Consider the following 17,491-nt stretch of genomic DNA (forward strand, 5'->3'; position numbering starts at 1 on the left):
TAAAATGTAGTTTACCAGTGAGTGAGTCTGTGTCATCTGACAGCTATGGCACCCCTAAACATTTCTTGCTCTGCAAACTTATGGGCAAATTACAGCAACACCTAAAAATGACCAGACATTCAAAACTGGGGGAACAGTTTTACACACACACACACACGTACGTAGCTGTGCACTAAAAAACCCCCAGGAATGATGCTATGATGCATCTTCCAAAGCTAAAAGTCCACATCTGGCTTATTGCAAATGGCTGGAAGCACATAGTAGAAGGGGGGAAATCCTTCTTCCCAAGTCATTGACATAACCTTATTTTTTATTTATTTATTTATTTATTTACTTTGTCTTTCCATGGAATAACTGTATTTCCAGCAACAGCTTGGTAAAGTCTCACACAGCTGAACAGAAGGTTGGCAAGACCTATTTTGACGTGTGGTACAGTCCTTGCTGAACAGTTCCCATCCCATGTGGGGCAAAATATGCCAGTGCATTTTTTTGAGGAAAAATCATTCTTACTACGTCAGCTGACACTTACTTACTAGAAGGCTCATCCCGAAAAAATGGTGTCCGTAACTTGCCTTTTGGTGAATTCCAATAGGATTCAGCATTAATTCGTCAGAGCTTCTGTTTAAGATACATTTATTATTTAAAGGTGAAGTTAAGTTTCAGGTGCCCTCCGGGAATGAGGTAATCTTAACTCGTGAAAGAGGCAGCAGCAACTCATTGCATGAAGGAGCTAAAAGACACCCTTGGGAATTGCTTAATTACATCTAGAAGGAAGTCCTCCTTGATCAACAAACATGACTTGTCACCCAACATGTAACTTAGCAATATTATTCAGGGAGTAGGAGCCTATTTCCTTCCAGTTCACTTTCCTGTGTTGTAACTAACTAAACCCATTTGTTGTAATGCAAGGCAGAAGGACAATTATGACGTGTCAGAATGTCTTAATCCTGTGACCGAAGTGTCTAACTTGCCCAAGAATTAACCTGGACCTTGGCCTGAAAGTTAAATCTGTCCTGAACTAGTTTTGATGCCTTGTACGAACACCTACCACACACTGAATGACAGAGAAATTAGAGATGTACTGAGAGCGCAAAAATGGTGGATAAACATTTGCTTGAACTGAATTCCCTTCAGTCAGGTTTATGCCCATTCTGCGTTCACTTTCCATGACTGTTGGTGCAACAAGACTGCAGATTTTTCTGATGTGCATCTAAGAAGAATTTGAGACGTGGGGATATTTATGCCAGTAGGGCTTGTGTAATCCACTAGTGAGTGTGTTACAGGTCCCCCCTGGCCATGCCCCGTCTACATAGGATAGGAGTCTGCTCCAGGCCTAGCTAGGGGGCTTTAGCTCAAGCTGCAGCAGCTCATGGTTATTAGCTCTGAAGATCCCAGGTCCAACACCGGTTTTGTCAGCCAAGATGGTGGCTGTCACATCAGAGCCAGGTTCTCCAGTGGAGGCAATAACAGACTCATTACCTCTGTGGATCAGGCACAGTGGGGATCTATAACAAGGTCCTGATATCTTCTCCCTGGCTAGCAAGGACAGGCAGGTGCCATCCCTTGTATAGGAAAGTACGACGGTATTCTAGAGCACTGTTCCAAAACCACTCATCTGAGAGTCAGGACAGTGGAGTGATGCAGTGTCTGGGGATAGGACTCCACAGCTCTGTTCCCCACACTGAGCCAGATGGACTGGAGTCAGGATACCAACAGTATCGCGCATAAGGCGATTTTGCTGCCTGATAGCAGAGCAAGGTGAGGAGTCCTTCCCCAGAGCCACATGAAATACCCTGGGTGGTGCTGCTCCTACAAGGCAAGACCTACTTAACACAGACAGCCCTTTTGAGGAGGAGGTGTGGTCCACTGACTGGTCAGAACACGAGCAGGCCCTGTGCTTTGTGTCCTCCCACAAAACGTACCAAACCAAGGAGAAGGCATCCCAGTTGCACAGCTAGGTGGTGAACCAACACAAGGCAACAAACATAACGTCCTTGTGGGAGAGACGCCAAAATGATTCCAGTGATGAGAAAAGGAAAGGGAGGGAAAGAATGAGCTAATAATAGTAACTAGATCACCCCATGTAAGTTGGTTCACAGTGTGCAACCACAGAATCCAGAGCAGTTAGCCACCAAGAAAACACCAACTATTAAACCACAGTTCGGAAAATAAAATGAGCACATTACCCTGGAGCCAGAGCCAGCAATAGTAACGTTACCCAACTATCCAGCATGGGCCGGCTAGTAGCCAAAAGGAGGCTGAGTGCCTGAAGCCTGCCAGGGAGTTGTAGGCAGGCAGAGGTGACACAGCTTCTCCAAATGCAATGGGTGAGGGAATGGGGGTGGGGAAGGAAAGCCAAGCCAAGCGGGGAAGCTGGGTTTGGATAAAGGGATGCATTCAAGGAATCTTTCCATGCCAAGAGAAAGGAGATCTCTCCACATCCCCTCCCTCATAGGTGTCTCCTCTGTCTTCCCACCCCATGTCCAGCTTTCTGGCCTTAGCTCAGGTGGCTGAGCCCCCCGGTGCTTCTCCAGCTCTGAAATTTGAATAAGCTCTTGTAGCGGGAACATCTCCTGCCTGAGTGGGAAGCTTGTTTGCTTCTGTCTCCTCCTCTTTCCCTGTTTTAGGTTCATTCTTCCTTTTTCCCCCTCCTCTGCTTCCCTTGCCCTTGCTGTTCTGTCTCACGCACGTCATCCCTGCCCTGCCTGTCCCCCTCCCATCCCCTTTGGTCTCCCCACTCTCCGTATCTGCTTCTCACTGCCTTCTTCCCATTCCTCCACCTATGATCATCCCTAGCTGGGTCCCCCTTCTCCTTCTCCCAGGTCCAGGCTTGTTCTCTTCTCCAATCCACTTGTCCATGGTTCTCCCAACCCTTCCCATTTGTGCTACTAACCTGCTCCCTTCTCCGCCCTGTCCACCCCCAGTTATGTGCTCTTTCCCAATCACACAAGAGCCCTGCACATGCCTCTCCTTCCTGTTAACTGGGTGCTGCTTTTTGAGCTGCCTGATAGCAGAGCAAGGTGAGGAGCTCTTCCCCGGGTGGGGCTGCTCCTGCATGGCAAGACAACCTACTTAATGCAGACAGGCTCCTCTTGTTACCCCTCCACTTCACAGCTGACTGTCACGGCACCTCTGCATGCCCTAGCAAAGGATCAGTCATGGGGACAAGGGGTGGGAAGAGGAGACAATCTTCACTATCAAGTGGGGAACAGGTTCTGAGAGGGGCCAACTACACTTTTTATGCTGGACACCTACATGGAGCTATTGTCTTTCCATTTTCCCCAGGAGGCAGATACCCAGTCCTTCCCCCAGCTTTCCTCAAGTCTGCTGGAATCTGATCTTGTGCGTTTTCTACTTCCAAGGCATTTGTGTACATTTTTGTGACACATCGGGCTGAAATCCTGCCCTACTGAAGCAAATGGCAAAACTCCTGTTGACCTGGGGCCTGGATTCCAACCCAGGAGGGCTCCGTGTGGCCAGAAAGGTGGCCTTTTTATTTTTTACTCCATGTTTCTAGGCACCTACCATAATGGGGCCCTTGACTATGCTTTCAAGGTGCTACTGCAATAATAATAAAGATTAATAATTAATTAATAAGAAGAGTTTTCAGATAAGGAACCTTCAAATCATTTGAGACTCACTCATCCTAATGTAACCCATGCTCACACCTCGGGTTAGGCACTGTCCACAAAGTCAAAACTGAGTGCTCACCCTGAAAGAGTGAACTCCTTCCAGGGTCAGAGCTGCATGACTCTAGAAAATGATCTGCACACCATCTAGATTCCAAAACTGGGATGAGCCCATGGCTAGACTCTTCCACTATATGAGTAGAAGCCTCAAGGCTTGGTTACACAGCCAGGAGGTGGTGAAATATGAGAGCGACTGGGTGGTTCAATGCCTATTAAAGCGGTGAGCAGCGGTGAATACATTAATCTCTTGTATCGGTAAAATTGGCACAGCAAAGGTCAGTGGATCAGATTTCATGCTCAGACATGCTGAAGTGTTTGAAACAGGGAAGACCACAGGAATGGGAGTAACTGCACAAGCATGCATCTTAGTCGGGGGATAGTGTGTCAACTGCTAGAAATGATGACACAGAGAGGACAAAATGAATGTTGTAACTGAAGGATAAATGTGCGAGCCACATTTTCCACTTCCCAGCGATTTGTTTCATGTCGCTGTTACACTTTGGATGGGGAATGAAGACATTATTTTTCTTTTTAAGGGCATCAGAAAGCAGCTGTGCTGACTTTGTTCATCCTTGACACGGGACAAGGTAGGACCTGTCCCTGCTCCCAGTAAATGAATGCCGTTGTAGCGGACACTTCGGGTATCCTTAGAAGAATACAGCCAAAAGCAGAATTGGTCTGGATTTTCAAAACTGCCCAGCTCCCACTTAAACATCTAGATGGTCAGATTTCCAAAAGAGTTCTGCCCTCTGCGTATCCACCAGAGCTACTGGATAATGGGTACTTTTAACACAAAGGGAGTGCCCAATTTTTCAAACAGGAGCTGTCGTGTGAAAAGGTGGCCCATAGCTCTTTGAAATACAGGCCATGGGTTTTTTTAACGGTGCCTAAAATTATGATCCAAATACATATTTAGTTGTCTGTGTTAAGTAACTTGGTTTTCAAAATTGCTGAGTGAGCACCCAGCACTGACTTCAGTTGACTCCAGAGTAGGCCCAAAGTCCTCTATTTCTTTCAGGTGTGGTGCTGAATGGCAACACCAACAGCGCAGTGGATAGGCATCTCTTCCAGTCTTCTATTCATAGAGATCTCCTCAGCTGCTGCACTCCAGCCTGGGTTGGAATCTTTCATCCTGGTCTGTCTACCATTAACAGAGCTGCCATCCCAGGCCCTGCAAACAGAGCAAAAAGCCACAGTTTGTGATAACCATCTGTTCCCAAATTTACTCAAACATTTAAAAACCTGTGTTCATAAGAAAAAACTGGATGGATAGCCCAGTGGACCAAAGCCCTCTCTCTACCCAGTGATCAGGTCAGCTTCTACACACTTCTCCTTTTGCTGATCTCAAAAGAGCATCTCTAGGGATGAGAGGACAGTCTCCATGTCTAATCCAGCCTTAGTTTCTTTTGCAGATACAGTCAATATTGCTGGTGGTCTTTGTGACCTGGGGACTAACAGGCGATCAGGTGCCCCTTTTAATTTCTGCAATGTGTATTTCATTGGCTAAGTGTGTATGTGTATTGATGCCATCTGCATGTCAGACCTGCTCAAGTGCGCGTAACTATGTCGCTCGCTCGTGACTGCTACCCCAGAAGGCCTAATCCATAGTATGAACACCACAGCTGACCAACGCTCTGCTTTAGCTACCAGAGGCAGGGGCTTTGTGGTGTTGAAGTCAAAGTTCCTGGCTTCAGTCTGGGATATGACTTGCGTGTCGTTTAGCTGATGCCGGCAGGGTCTGTCGTTTGCAGCCACACAGCTTATTACAGCCCCCTCTATTGTGTTCTCTCCCTTGCGGTGGTTAGACCATTGCTTTCACTGAAGGTCTTTGTCTTGTTTCACAGGATGGTCCCTAAAGTGGTATCCATGTTCTCCTGTTGCATCCCTCCTCTCTTGCTGATGGACAGAACTGCCTGCAAAGTGTCTGTCCTCTACTGTTCAGCTCGTCTTTCCTTGGCCAATGCGTTCAAGAATAGAGAGATACGGTGTATACTCCTTTCCTCCTCCAGTGCAGGGACTTTCTGGGGGAGATGGCTCTTACAGCCTGACTCTTAATTATTTGTACTGAGGTGAAGCCTAGGAACCCCAATCATGGACCAGCACCCCATTGTGCCAGGTAGTGTACAAACAAGAAGACAATCGCTTCCAAAGATTTAATGTAGTCTGTTCCCCTAATTCATTAGTGTTAAACACGATGTACAGTACAGCAAAAGACAGTACAGATGTCACAGATACCTGAAAAGTAAACACAGTGACATTGCCAACCAGTGATGTAATGAAGGCAGACTGCTAGACTAGCTTGTCTATAGGCCACTTTTCCTGTTGGGACAGTCAAATGTCTGGCTGCCCTGAGTTTATGAACAAATGATTCAGGAGACAATCCCATGAGCACTGCTAATTGGGTTCTAAAATTAGTGAACTTTACATCATGAAAAACAACCCCCTCAAGTCAGAAGCCCTGGGAGGCTGCTTGACCCACTTTATGAAACCACTCTGTAATTTGGCACAGCTGGTGGTTTGCTCCGGAGAGAGTCAGCCTGAAGAGCAGGTGTGTTGCATGGCAGGGTTGAGATGCGTAGGCAGAGTTTGCCCCTCCTTTATTCATATTGGATCTGGCCAAAGCCAGTTCTGTTAACAACCTCGCTTATATGGAGGAGTTGGACTTATTTAGAGAAAATGCTTTGTGGCTCAGGGAGGGAAAGTAAAGCTCTGCTGAACTGGGTGCAGCATTAGAAGTGTTTGTGTCAGAGAGAACGGTAGCAGGGGTGTAGGTGGGAGAGCTGGAATTGCAGATAAGTTTCCGGGCCTTCTGAGACAGCGGGGATCTGATTTTCATCTCACTTCTGAACTCCATTCCCTTTGATGTACCCCACTGGTGAAAGCTGAGATCATACTTAGACCACCTGTAGTTTCACTCACCTTAAATTCCCTTGGATTCAGGCTTTCCCCAGGTCTTTATCTCCCTCTGTCCACTGAATAGGACCAGACCCAAACTTCCTCTGTGCCTTTCCAATTTAGGTGATCCATTCGGTTTAAGAACAGTGAGGCGCTACCTTGTAATGTGCTTTCCCCTACTTCTCTAAAGTAAAGGCCCATCTAATCAGGATTTGACCTGGAAATTATTTTGACTTATGCAAGAATCCTCTTTTTTTCCCCATTCCATATAAGATAAATTGTCATGCTAACTCACAATTTACATCTGGGAACATGTTTTGAGATGGAGTGGTTACAAACTTTACTTTTAATATTTATTTCAGAGACAGGAGGTTATTTCTTTTTCATGCTTGTAACCAAATTTATCTTTGAGAGGGAGGTGGATATTCCTAATAATTTAGTTGTTGTTAAGTATCACCTTCCCAGTTCATTTTGTTTCCCTTTAAATGGAACTTTAGCAATATAGGGCCCAACCGTGCCACCACTGAGTGCAGAGTTCCCAGTGAGCTGGTTAGAAGTTCAGCCTAAACGCTCTGGCCCATAACGCCGTAACAGTGCAAATTTAGGCAGCGTAGCTGAGCCTTTGGTCAGATTCACAGGATTTAATTGCGTGCATAATTTAAGACCAAGATATGTAATATATGACAATGAATGGAAATAAAGGCCAGGTAAATTTTAGGAAACATTTATTTATTTAAAAAAACTGAATAAACCTACAAGGATCATACAATGGAAATTCCAGAATCAAAAAGTCCATTTAATCACCAAAACATTCCTGCAACAATCTTTCATTATATTTATGCTCTGGTGCAATTTTTAAAAGGGACCACGTTATCTGACTATGGTGAATTCTTCTTAGAAGGTGATTAGATTTCTTCCACATTTTGTAAGCATTGCTATAATAACCTAGTGCTTTAAAATGCAAGATACAATACAAAATGTGTGCAATATAAGGGCCTTGCCTTACAGAGTTTACAGTTGGAAATCAGATGATCTAAACAGGACAGGAATTCAAGGGCAGGAAGAAGAAGAGATTCAGAAATGGCATTATGTAAATTTCAATTCTGTTTCTTTGTTTTTTTTAAATTGTACCATCTGAAGTCCTTGGCATGCTGTCTGGAGCGACTCATAACCATGAATGCCTGCCTCAGGGCAGACTGTCAAAAGCAGGGCAGACACCCCTAACTGGTGGTATGTTCTATAATTAGATTGCCCCAACCCACTAACAAATGTGAACTCCCAAAGTACCACAGCAGTCTTATAATGGAGTCACAGACAGTCCCCTTATTGAAGTGTCTGTCTTGCGACCCAGGCAAGTCGTGCTCTGTGGTAAATGGTCACTTACACCAAAAATCACAAAATATTCCAGATAACACTCACTCCCAAGAGACCAGTCACTCATCCAGGTCAATTTGCATCCTAGTCTCACATCAGAGACAATGCAGGTAGCTAATTCTGTAGTAAGCTAACTAAAGGTTGATTAGCTAAGAAAAAGGAATGAGAGTTATTGAGAGGTTAAAGCAGGTACAAACCTATGTGCAGGTTAGTCACAGTCTATAATTTCAAATGGTAGCAGAGATGTAGTGATCTGCCATTTTCTCAGAAGCCTTTTAGGGCTACCCAGAATAACTCTGGGGATCTCCCTCTTCTTGTTCAGTTATTCTGCCCTATTCGAATACAGTCCAGAGATGAAGAACCTTTCCTTGTGATACACATAAGTGAAAATAATGCAAGTAGCATCCCATTAGTTTTCACCCAAATACATTCTGGTACATTGAACAATACATTTATACAATTCTTATACATTGACCTTTTTGGCCTGGCTTCCAGCTGCATTTGTCAGTTCTCAGCTGACTCGGTCCTGGCCGGAGCTGGCCCTTGGCTTACCAGCGTCACAGTCCTAATGACTATGCCCTTGCGTAAAAGGGATCCCATCAGTCATTTGGGGCCAAATCCTAAAGTCCTTCCTCATCTGAATGTCAGTTTTCACTAGTAAGGATTGCAACAGTTGGCCTTGATAATATTAGTTTAGATTCCACTTCATTGCAGTGTTGATGTTTCTGCCGGGCAGAGACAGGGACAAGGAGAGGGGAAATTGTGCACATGGGCCCAAAGACAGAATTCGGTCCATAATAAATGAACCCTTCATCGGCACCACAGCAGTTTTCATAGAAAACCTGACACTGTGCCACACGTAAAGGACATGGCCCGTCTAAGGTTGCAGGGAGCAACATACACTCACTCCCTTAAGATCTGAGCACTGGAGAACAGACAGAAGCAACATCCACGTGTAGGAACAAGGTCCGTCCACGAGCTTTTCTTTGGGGGAGGGTGAATTTGAAGCCGATGGGAAAAAACGACCGCTGGGTTCACTCTGGGCTCTGTCCGACTCCCACTGGAGTCAGGATCAAGCCTCTCCTCTCCGGCAGGTTTCCCACATGACAGGGGTTCTCAAACTTCTCTTTGTGCTGGGCCCCTCTTTGAAAAGATTTCAGGCTGTGACGACCTCCCCCAAAAGGTGACAGCAAATTACTGGACAGACCCACAGGGGAATACTCATGCTATCGCCACCCTCACGGCTCTGCTGCTGGTGGCGGCACTGCCTTGAGAACTGAGCAGCCAGAGAGCAGTGGCTGCTGAACCCCCCCCCCCCCACCCCCAGCTCCTCTTTCCCCCACTGACATTCTTGTGATCTCACAACCCCCCGGCAATAGGCTGGTGACCCCCTTTGGGGTCAGGACCCCCAGTGTGAGAAACTCTGCTCTGTTAGCTAGGAAAGATTTTTCCTATCACCGTCAGGCGTGTGTGCGGAACATAACTGATCAGATGTTTTGGGGATTAGCTATCCAAATTGTCTTCCCTTGGCTACTGTATAAAAAATGAAAATCTAAACGAAAATCCCTCTCTTACTTTTGAACACTGGGATGTCATGTATTACACTGGAGACAGTGGATGCCTTCATGAAATACATGAATACAGTGGTTCTGAAACTCTTTTCTATGGTCCAGAGCTCTTCCTGATGGTGTGCAGAAAGATAAGCAAATCGTGGACATCATCAGAGTGTTGGGATGGGAGTGTCCGTAAGGTCATCTTCTGAAGTGGTCCACAAGAGGAAGGCTTGTAAAAGCATACTATGCTACCAGCACACAATGAATCCTACTTCTGATTGTGTTTCCTCTGAGTGAGGAGTTAATGTAGCCACCTTACTGACAAAGCACGCTGTAATAGTTAAATAAATACAGTACAATCTTGCTGCACTACAAACAAATATTTAATAAATAGGATGAGCACAAATTCAGTGTGACCCACAGATAAAATTATTTTCTTGCAGTCCCTGGCTCATTTTCTTGGCAGGCAAATCCAGAGGTTTTCTTCATTATTTTTTTGATGTTGCACTGAAAGGAAAATGAAATGAGTTGAGATCAGCACTTATCCACTCAGCCAAGCTGATAAGACTCAGACTTGCTTTAAAGGAAAATAGTTTTTGCTAAGAATGGGGTTATCTCAGCACTTAGTGTTTTGAAAACTGAAAGGAGAACTCCAAAATGACTGATAACCCTCAGCTATATATTGCTTTGAACAATGAGTGTTTCGGAGCCAGGCTTTCTCACATGGAAGTCATGGGGTCCCTTATTTGGTAAAGGTTGTGTCAGCCAGACTGACAAAGGGAAATAGGTAACATGAACCAGTATTAGCCCACTTCAGTGATACTTCTGGGGGAATGAGATACTACACAGGATGGGTAAGAGTGGCAGAATCTGGACCCAAATGGGAATGGATGACAAGTCACTTGGATATTAAAAGGTTCTTTGTTTTTGGTTTGTTTTTATGTTTACAAGAGACATAAGGTCAATTTTAGGAAATGAATTTCTACCAATATAGATATGCTAATCCCCACCATTAAAACTACCTTCATTTGTGTTGGAACAGAACGGGAATACATAAGGTTAGTGTAGCATCAAAGAAAGCAATCTAGGACCCAGTTCTGCAATGCACAGGCTAATATGCCTGTAATTGTATTCATTAAGCTAGTAACTAAGATAGAGGTGTAAGAGTTTGCAGAACTGGGTCCAGCACCAGGTTGCTGGAATGGGCTCTTTAAATCATAAGAAATCACACGAATCAGATTTGGAGATATCTGAAAATTAATAGAAAGCCCTGATTTGTAAGACTCCTACTTTTCTTTCTATTGTTTTGTGAATGTAGTTAATATTTTTCATCCAGCACAGTGGTGGGAGAAAAATCTTGCCTGTCTATATCATGGCTTTGGAGAACCTGGTAGCCAATATCAAGCTGCATGTGATGATACAGGGCAGCTCATCACAACATTTGTAAAGGCTAGACATCTCATAAACTCTCCCAGGGTGAATCCAGCTCCCCTCTTAATAAGCTTGAATCAAGTCACAGGACAATTTTGGAATGATGGCAGCCGATTAAGTGGAGGGGAAACATTTCTGTAAAGAACAGTCTTCGCTGGGCCAGCCCAGACCCTATTTTCTGCTCCCAGCTAATGCACCAGGTTGGGCTGCTAAATCCATGAGGAAGCCAAGCCTGGGATTTCGGTTTGTTTTTGCTGGAAGCAAGTCACCTTTTCCTTTTAGCCCCCTGGGCGGCTCATTGAATCGATACACCCCCTGCGACAACAGGCAGCGCCCAGATTAGAGCACCCGGAACACCCCCAGGGCAGGTACCTGCTCAGGATCTTGGTGAGGATCAGCTTGACCCAGGGCGCGCTGGGCTCCAGACAGATTTTCTTGCCTTGCTTCGTGGTGGCTCTGCGGGGAGGCAGAGGGGAGAGCGGGGTGAGCGCGGGGCTGGCGGGGAGGGGGCGCGGGCTGGGAGGGGGCAGCAGGGCCCGGACACTTACATGACTTCTGGCACCCCGCAGTGGGGCCCCTCGGGGATCAGCTCCACGAGGGCGATGAGCTTAGGGGCGATCACCGCGGAGACGGTCTGCACGCATTGGCACCGCAGCTCGACGGCCCCGGGGGCCCCTGTCAGGGGAGGGGGAGAAAGACTCAGCTCCTGCCGGCGGCCAGATACTCTGCAGGGGGGCGGCCGGGGACACCCCTCGTCCCACAGCCTGGGCCCGATCCATCCCCCCGGACACCTCCGCATCCGGCCGGCTCTCGGACACCTGGGTCCCATCCACCCACCCTGGACACCCTCCGCATCCGGCCGGCTCTCGGACACCTGGGGCCCATCCACCCACCCCGGACACCCTCCGCATCCGGCCGGCTCTCGGACACCTGGGGCCCATCCACCCACCCCGGACACCCTCCGCATCCGGCCGGCTCTCGGACACCTGGGTCCCATCCACCCACCCCGGACACCCTCCGCATCCGGCCGGCTCTCGGACACCTGGGTCCCATCCACCCACCCCGGACACCCTCCGCATCCGGCCGGCTCTCGGACACCTGGGTCCCAGCCGTCCTTCCAAGGCCCAGTGGGAAGCGAGACTCCCCCAGCCCGGATCCCAAGGCCAGCCCGGCGCAGCGAGCCCCGTACCCCGGCAGAGCGCGGCGCAGGCCGCCACGAGCAGCAGCAGCAGCAGGGGGCGGCCGAGGGCGAAGCTCCGGGGGCGGCTCATGGTCCGGGCTGGCGGCGGAGGCTGGTGCTGGGCTGCTGGGCTCGGCTCAGCTCTGAGCCACCGCAGCGCCCCGCAGTCGCTTTTATCCCCGCGGGGTCAGCACCCGGAGCCCGCGGGGAATTCATGGGAACCCCACCCCGCCGTGCGGGGCTCACTCACCTGCGGAGGGGAGGCGGGGAGTTCCCATTCCCCGTGCCCTGGCTCACATGGGCCGCGGATGGGTCAGGCGCGGTTCGTCTGAGAGTCAGGCTGTGAGTGTGTGAGCGAGAGAAATAACACCCTGCCCTGGGGCTCACCCGCCGCGGCCCTTCCCAGGTGGGGTCATGCTGCCCGGGGGGGTCACCGGCCCCGTGCTGAGAAGCAGCCAGGTCATCATGAGTAGGAGTGAGTCGTGTTCTCTGGGCACCCGGCGCCCCAGAGGGCCTGGGGCTCCCCCGGGGGAAATAACATGAATGAGCATTTCAAAGGTTACAGTTGACAAGTAAATGTAACGCTCAGGTTCCAAGCTGGATAGCTAATACATAGCTAGTTAATAGTCATGAATATGTATTATGATTAACAATCCTTTAATACAGAACCAGTGCAATGGCGAGCCACCAGCTCTGAGCTCCCAGCTAATTATGTCCGTTTATGAAGCCATCGGTTCCCATCTCTAAACTCCCCTCTACCCCTGCTCTCCAATCCCAGAATCATATGTAAAGACTGATAACATGCAAAATGGTCAGAACAGATGGACTCCCCGTTGCCAACTGTGCCCACATATGTATTCAGGGGACACCATCACAGGGCCTAATAACATCAGCCACACTATCAGAGGCTCGTTCACCTGCACATCCACCAATGTGAGATATGCCCTCATGTGCCAGCAATGCCCCTCTGCCATTTACATTGGTCAAACTGGACAGTCTCTACGTAAAAGAATAAATGGACACAAATCAGATGTCAAGAATTATAACATTCATAAACCAGTCGGAGAACACTTCAATCTCTCTGGTCACGCAATCACAGACATGAAGGTCGCTATCTTAAATCAAAAAAACTTCAAATCCAGACTCCAGCGAGAAACTGCTGAATTGGAATTCATTTGCAAATTGGATACTATTAATTTAGGCTTAAATAGAGACTGGGAGTGGCTAAGTCATTATGCAAGGTAGCCTATTTCCCCTTGTTTTTTCCTACCCCCCGCCCCCAGACGTTCTGGTTAAACTTGGATTTAAACTTGGAGAGTGGTCACTTTGGATGAGCTATTACCAGCAGGATAGTGAGTTTGTGTGTGTGTGTTTTTGGAGGGGGGTGAGAGAACCTGGATTTGTGCAGGAAATGGCCCACCTTGATTATCATGCACATTGTGTAGAGAGTTGTCACTTTGGATGGGCTATTACCAGCAGGAGAGTGAGTTTGTGTGTGGGGGGGTGGAGGGTGAGAAAACCTGGATTTGTGCTGGAAATGGCCCAACTTGATGATCACTTTAGATAAGCTATTACCAGCAGGACAGTGGGGTGGGAGGAGGTATTGTTTTATGATCTCTGTGTGTATATAAAGTCTGCTGCAGTTTCCACGGTATGCATCCGATGAAGTGAGCTGTAGCTCACGAAAGCTCATGCTCAAATAAATTGGTTAGTCTCTAAGATGCCACAAGTACTCCTTTTCTTCCCCTGATGTAGTGTTCCTAAGCAGGGCCCAATTAGAGAGATTGGAGACCCCTGGGCTAATGTTTTTTGGAGGTCCCCTTTCATGTGAACAGGGTATTAATGAAAGCAAAAAAGTAACTAGTTTATGAAAATCAAGCTCATGTATATTACTGACTAAACCGGAAATTGAACACAGGGAACAGAGTGTATACTGGCTGGACAAACATACAAAGGAAAACCATGAAGAGTCCTGAAATGCTGCAAGTTTAAACTGCCACCCTGCAAACTTTAATTCTGTTGTTATTTGCTCAAATAACAAAGTGTACAAAGGAAATCACATTGGACTAACTGAACAGCGAGAGCATGAAGATTTTTCTACCACACGTGACCAAAGACTGGTTTTCATTGAGGCAAACTTCGAGAACAATTCTCTGCTTCACAGCTGTCAATGGGTACAGCCAAATACCGTCTCATCTCAATGACAACATTCAGGAGGACATTACTCTAAGCTTCGTCATGCAAAAATTCGATGACTACAGGTGCACTCTAATCCCGCATGTCACAATATCTTAACAGTGTTGAAGATGGACACACTGTAGCCAAAAGCTCAGGTTCTAGATCATCCCCAGGAGCACAGAACAACTCTTGGGTGCATGTCTTCATCTTCTCTTCACTTCATACTTGATCCAGAGACATAAGGAAGCCAGACCTTGTGGCTAGTTCAGCATAACATCGGATGTATTCGTTTTAGTTCTGAACTTAGCTTGTCAAGGTTAAATAACATAGAACTACTCAACCTCACATTTCCTTCGTCCTCGAAGGAAGTCACTTTTGCCATTGGGAAGATTTTGCTTTCCAGTATGTTTGTGTTCTTCAGGTAGGACTCATCTGTCACGCTGTGTGGAGTGGGTCACAATCATGAGTGCCTCCTCAGGGCAGACTGTCACAATCAGGGCAAACTCCCCAAACTGGTGGTATGTTCTATAATTAGATTCTCCAACCCAGTAACAAATGTGAACTCCCAAAGTACCACAGCAGACTTAAATGGAGTTGCAGGCAGTCTATCTTGCCACCCAGGCAAGCTGGACTATGTGACAAATGGTCATTTACACCCAAAATCACAACGTATTCAGGTTACACCCAGTCCCAAGAGACCAGTCACTAATCCAGGGCAAGTTGCATCCTAGATGTCACACCAAACACGATACTGGTAGCCAGTTCTGTAGTAAACCGACTAAAGGCTGATTAGCTAAGAAAAAGGAATGAGAGTTATTGAGAGGTTAAAGCAGATAAAAATATACGTACAGGTGAATCACAGTCTATAATTTCAGAAGGTGGCAGAGATGTAGTGATCTGCCAGTTTCCCAAAAGTATTTTATGGCTAACCAGAGTAACTTTGGGGATGATTGTCTTCTCATTCCATTATTCTGCCCTGTAAGAATCCAAACAGTCCAGAGATAAAGAATTTTTCCTTGTGTCCATATTTATAGCTTCTCACAGAACCCAAGCTGACAGCAACAGTTCCCACACAGGTCTCTTCTTCATGACAGAGGATGGGAGGGAAGGAATGCACTTCAAAGTCTTCGATCTCACACACAATAACCATTTGCTTCCCATGCATAGGATTTAGCACTTTTCTGTTAAAGTTCTTCATTTGCATTACACAAGGCTTCTTTCTCATTTGATGGGTTACTTACTTACAGGGGTATATACAATACAAGTGTTTGCTATTACATTATAAAAGGGTACAAATAATTGAAAACTATGCATGCAACATCTCACCAGTTTTTCATGACATTTAAACACTATATGCATTCTTATACATTTTATCATCCACTTTGAATCACAATGAACTGGTCCAGCTTCTAGCTGTGAATTTGTCAGTTTTTAGCTGATGCCTGTGGCCTTGTACAGAGTGGCACCACCGTTAGATCATCAACATCACTTCCCAGTTGTTTTGCTTACTCATCAAAATCATCCAATGGAGACTGAGAGCTCATGACAAACTCTTACAAGGAAGTCTTCTTTCAAACTATGTTGAATGTCTTCATAGTTCACTACAATTGTTTTACAAGATTCGGTATGACAGGACCCTCTCATATCTGACAGGGTTTCTAGAGCAAGGGGAGTTTCTTGTTCGCTTTTGGTAAGATTGTTGCACAAAACTTCCATCACCTGGGTGATGCTGCAAGAAAACCATATAGTTTCTGAACAAAACTGAAAAAGTTTATGGCTTCCATACAAGAATCAATGCTGTAAGTTCCAACTAAGTTCAGAGAATGAGTTGTACATGGCACACACAGAGTTTAGTGTTTAGTTTTAGTTTAGTGTTTAGGGTTTAGTGTTTTGTTTTGAGCTTCAAGACCTTCATACTTTCTAGACATGTTACTTGCATTATTGTATGACTGACCTCTGCAGTTTTCAATACCAGTGTTGTTTGCGTCTGATAAAGACTTTATGGCCTGGAAGAGTGACTTGCCTGTGTGGCTTTCAGTTGGTAGAAACCTAACGCATTCATGGCACCAGGTAAGCAGTATCATAAAACGACAGAAAATTGATCAACATGAGTGATATCAGAACTTGAGTCTACTATCAAAGAGTAGTATTTCACCTGTTTGACTTCAGTTACAATGAATTCTAAACCCTTGTATCTCATTAGCTCAAAGAACTCATGTGATAAATGAAGGGGGTGGGGGGTAACTCCCTTTGATGGACACCCAGCCAGCCAGTTAGTTGTAAAATCCCTCTTGGTAGCTGTTCTCTACTTGTTTTACCAGTAAAGGGTTAAAAAGTCCCTCAGGTAAAGAAAAGAAAGTGAGCACCTGACCAAAAGAGCCAATGGGAAGAGCCAATTTTTAAAAATTGGGAAAGAAACTTTACCTTTGTCTTTGTTCTCTCTGGCTTGCAGGGACATGGAGCAGCAATGCTATAAGCAGGAATGCTGTGTAAGGTTTGAACCAGGTATGAAAAATTATTTTCCATACCTAGAAGGAATCACTGGGATAGGGAATGTTTAGGTAGATGCGATTAGGTTTATTTCTTTATTTTGGCTTGTGGAACTCCTCTGTGCTAACCCCAGATGTTTTTGTTTGCTTGTAACCTTTAAGCTGAACCCCCAAGAAAGCTAGGTTGGGTGCTTCAGTTTTGGAATTGCTCTTTTAAAATCTAACAAAAGCCTAAATTCCGGATGTATTTTCTTCCTTTTTGATTTTAATAAAATTTACCTTTTTTTAAGAACAGGATTGGATTTTTGGTGTCCTAAGAGGTTTGTGCATATGCTGTTTGATTAGCTGGTGGCAACAGCTAATTTTCTTTGTTTTCTTTCTCAGCTCTTCCCCAGGGGGGAGGGGTGAAAGGGCTTGAGGGTACCCCACAAGGAGGAATTCCCAAGTGCTCCTTCCTGGGTCCAAGGGGGCTTTTTGCATTTGGGTGGTGGCAGCATTTACCAAGCCACGGTCAGAGAGAAGATGTAACCTTGGGAGTTTAATACAAGCCTGGAGTGGCGGTTATTAATTATTTTAAAAAAAATTTTGCATCTGAAGAAGTGGGTTTTTTACCCACAAAAGTTTATGCCCAAATAAATCTGTTAGTCTTTAAGGTGCCACCGGACTCCTTGTTGTTTTTGTGGATACAGACTAACATGGCTA

General features: G+C 46.1%; 1 protein-coding gene across 2 annotated transcripts; it reads right to left on the reverse strand.

Moving 5' to 3' along the window:
• Positions 1–9,928: 9,928 nt before the first annotated feature.
• LOC140909921 (growth-regulated alpha protein-like) lies at positions 9,929–12,462 on the reverse strand. Of its 2 annotated transcripts, none has more exons than XM_073340011.1 (4): positions 12,373–12,462; positions 11,491–11,617; positions 11,315–11,398; positions 9,929–10,018 (listed from the first exon to the last, which is right to left on the reverse strand). In XM_073340011.1, the coding sequence occupies exons 1-4, from the start codon at positions 12,398–12,400 to the stop codon at positions 10,000–10,002; spliced, it is 258 nt and encodes an 85-aa protein (XP_073196112.1). In that variant the 5' UTR covers positions 12,401–12,462; the 3' UTR covers positions 9,929–9,999. The 2 variants fall into 2 exon arrangements, with proteins under 2 accessions (XP_073196112.1, XP_073196111.1); XM_073340010.1 differs by lacking the exon at positions 12,373–12,462 and adding an exon at positions 12,132–12,266.
• Positions 12,463–17,491: the final 5,029 nt, after the last annotated feature.

The sequence above is a fragment of the Lepidochelys kempii genome, chromosome 4 (genome assembly GCF_965140265.1).
Source record: "Lepidochelys kempii isolate rLepKem1 chromosome 4, rLepKem1.hap2, whole genome shotgun sequence".
NCBI lineage: Eukaryota > Metazoa > Chordata > Testudines > Cheloniidae > Lepidochelys > Lepidochelys kempii.

Bases quoted from the DNA above. Each gene is read 5' to 3' on its own strand.
- LOC140909921 (XM_073340010.1), bottom strand. From the start codon at position 12,213: ATGAGCCGCCCCCGGAGCTTCGCCCTCGGCCGCCCCCTGCTGCTGCTG. The intron at 11,618-12,131 runs GTACGGGGCTCG...CTCCCCTGACAG, and splicing joins CTGCGCCGCGCTCTGCCGGG to GGGCCCCCGGGGCCGTCGAG. The intron at 11,399-11,490 runs GTAAGTGTCCGG...GCCTCCCCGCAG, and splicing joins TGCGGGGTGCCAGAAGTCAT to AGCCACCACGAAGCAAGGCA.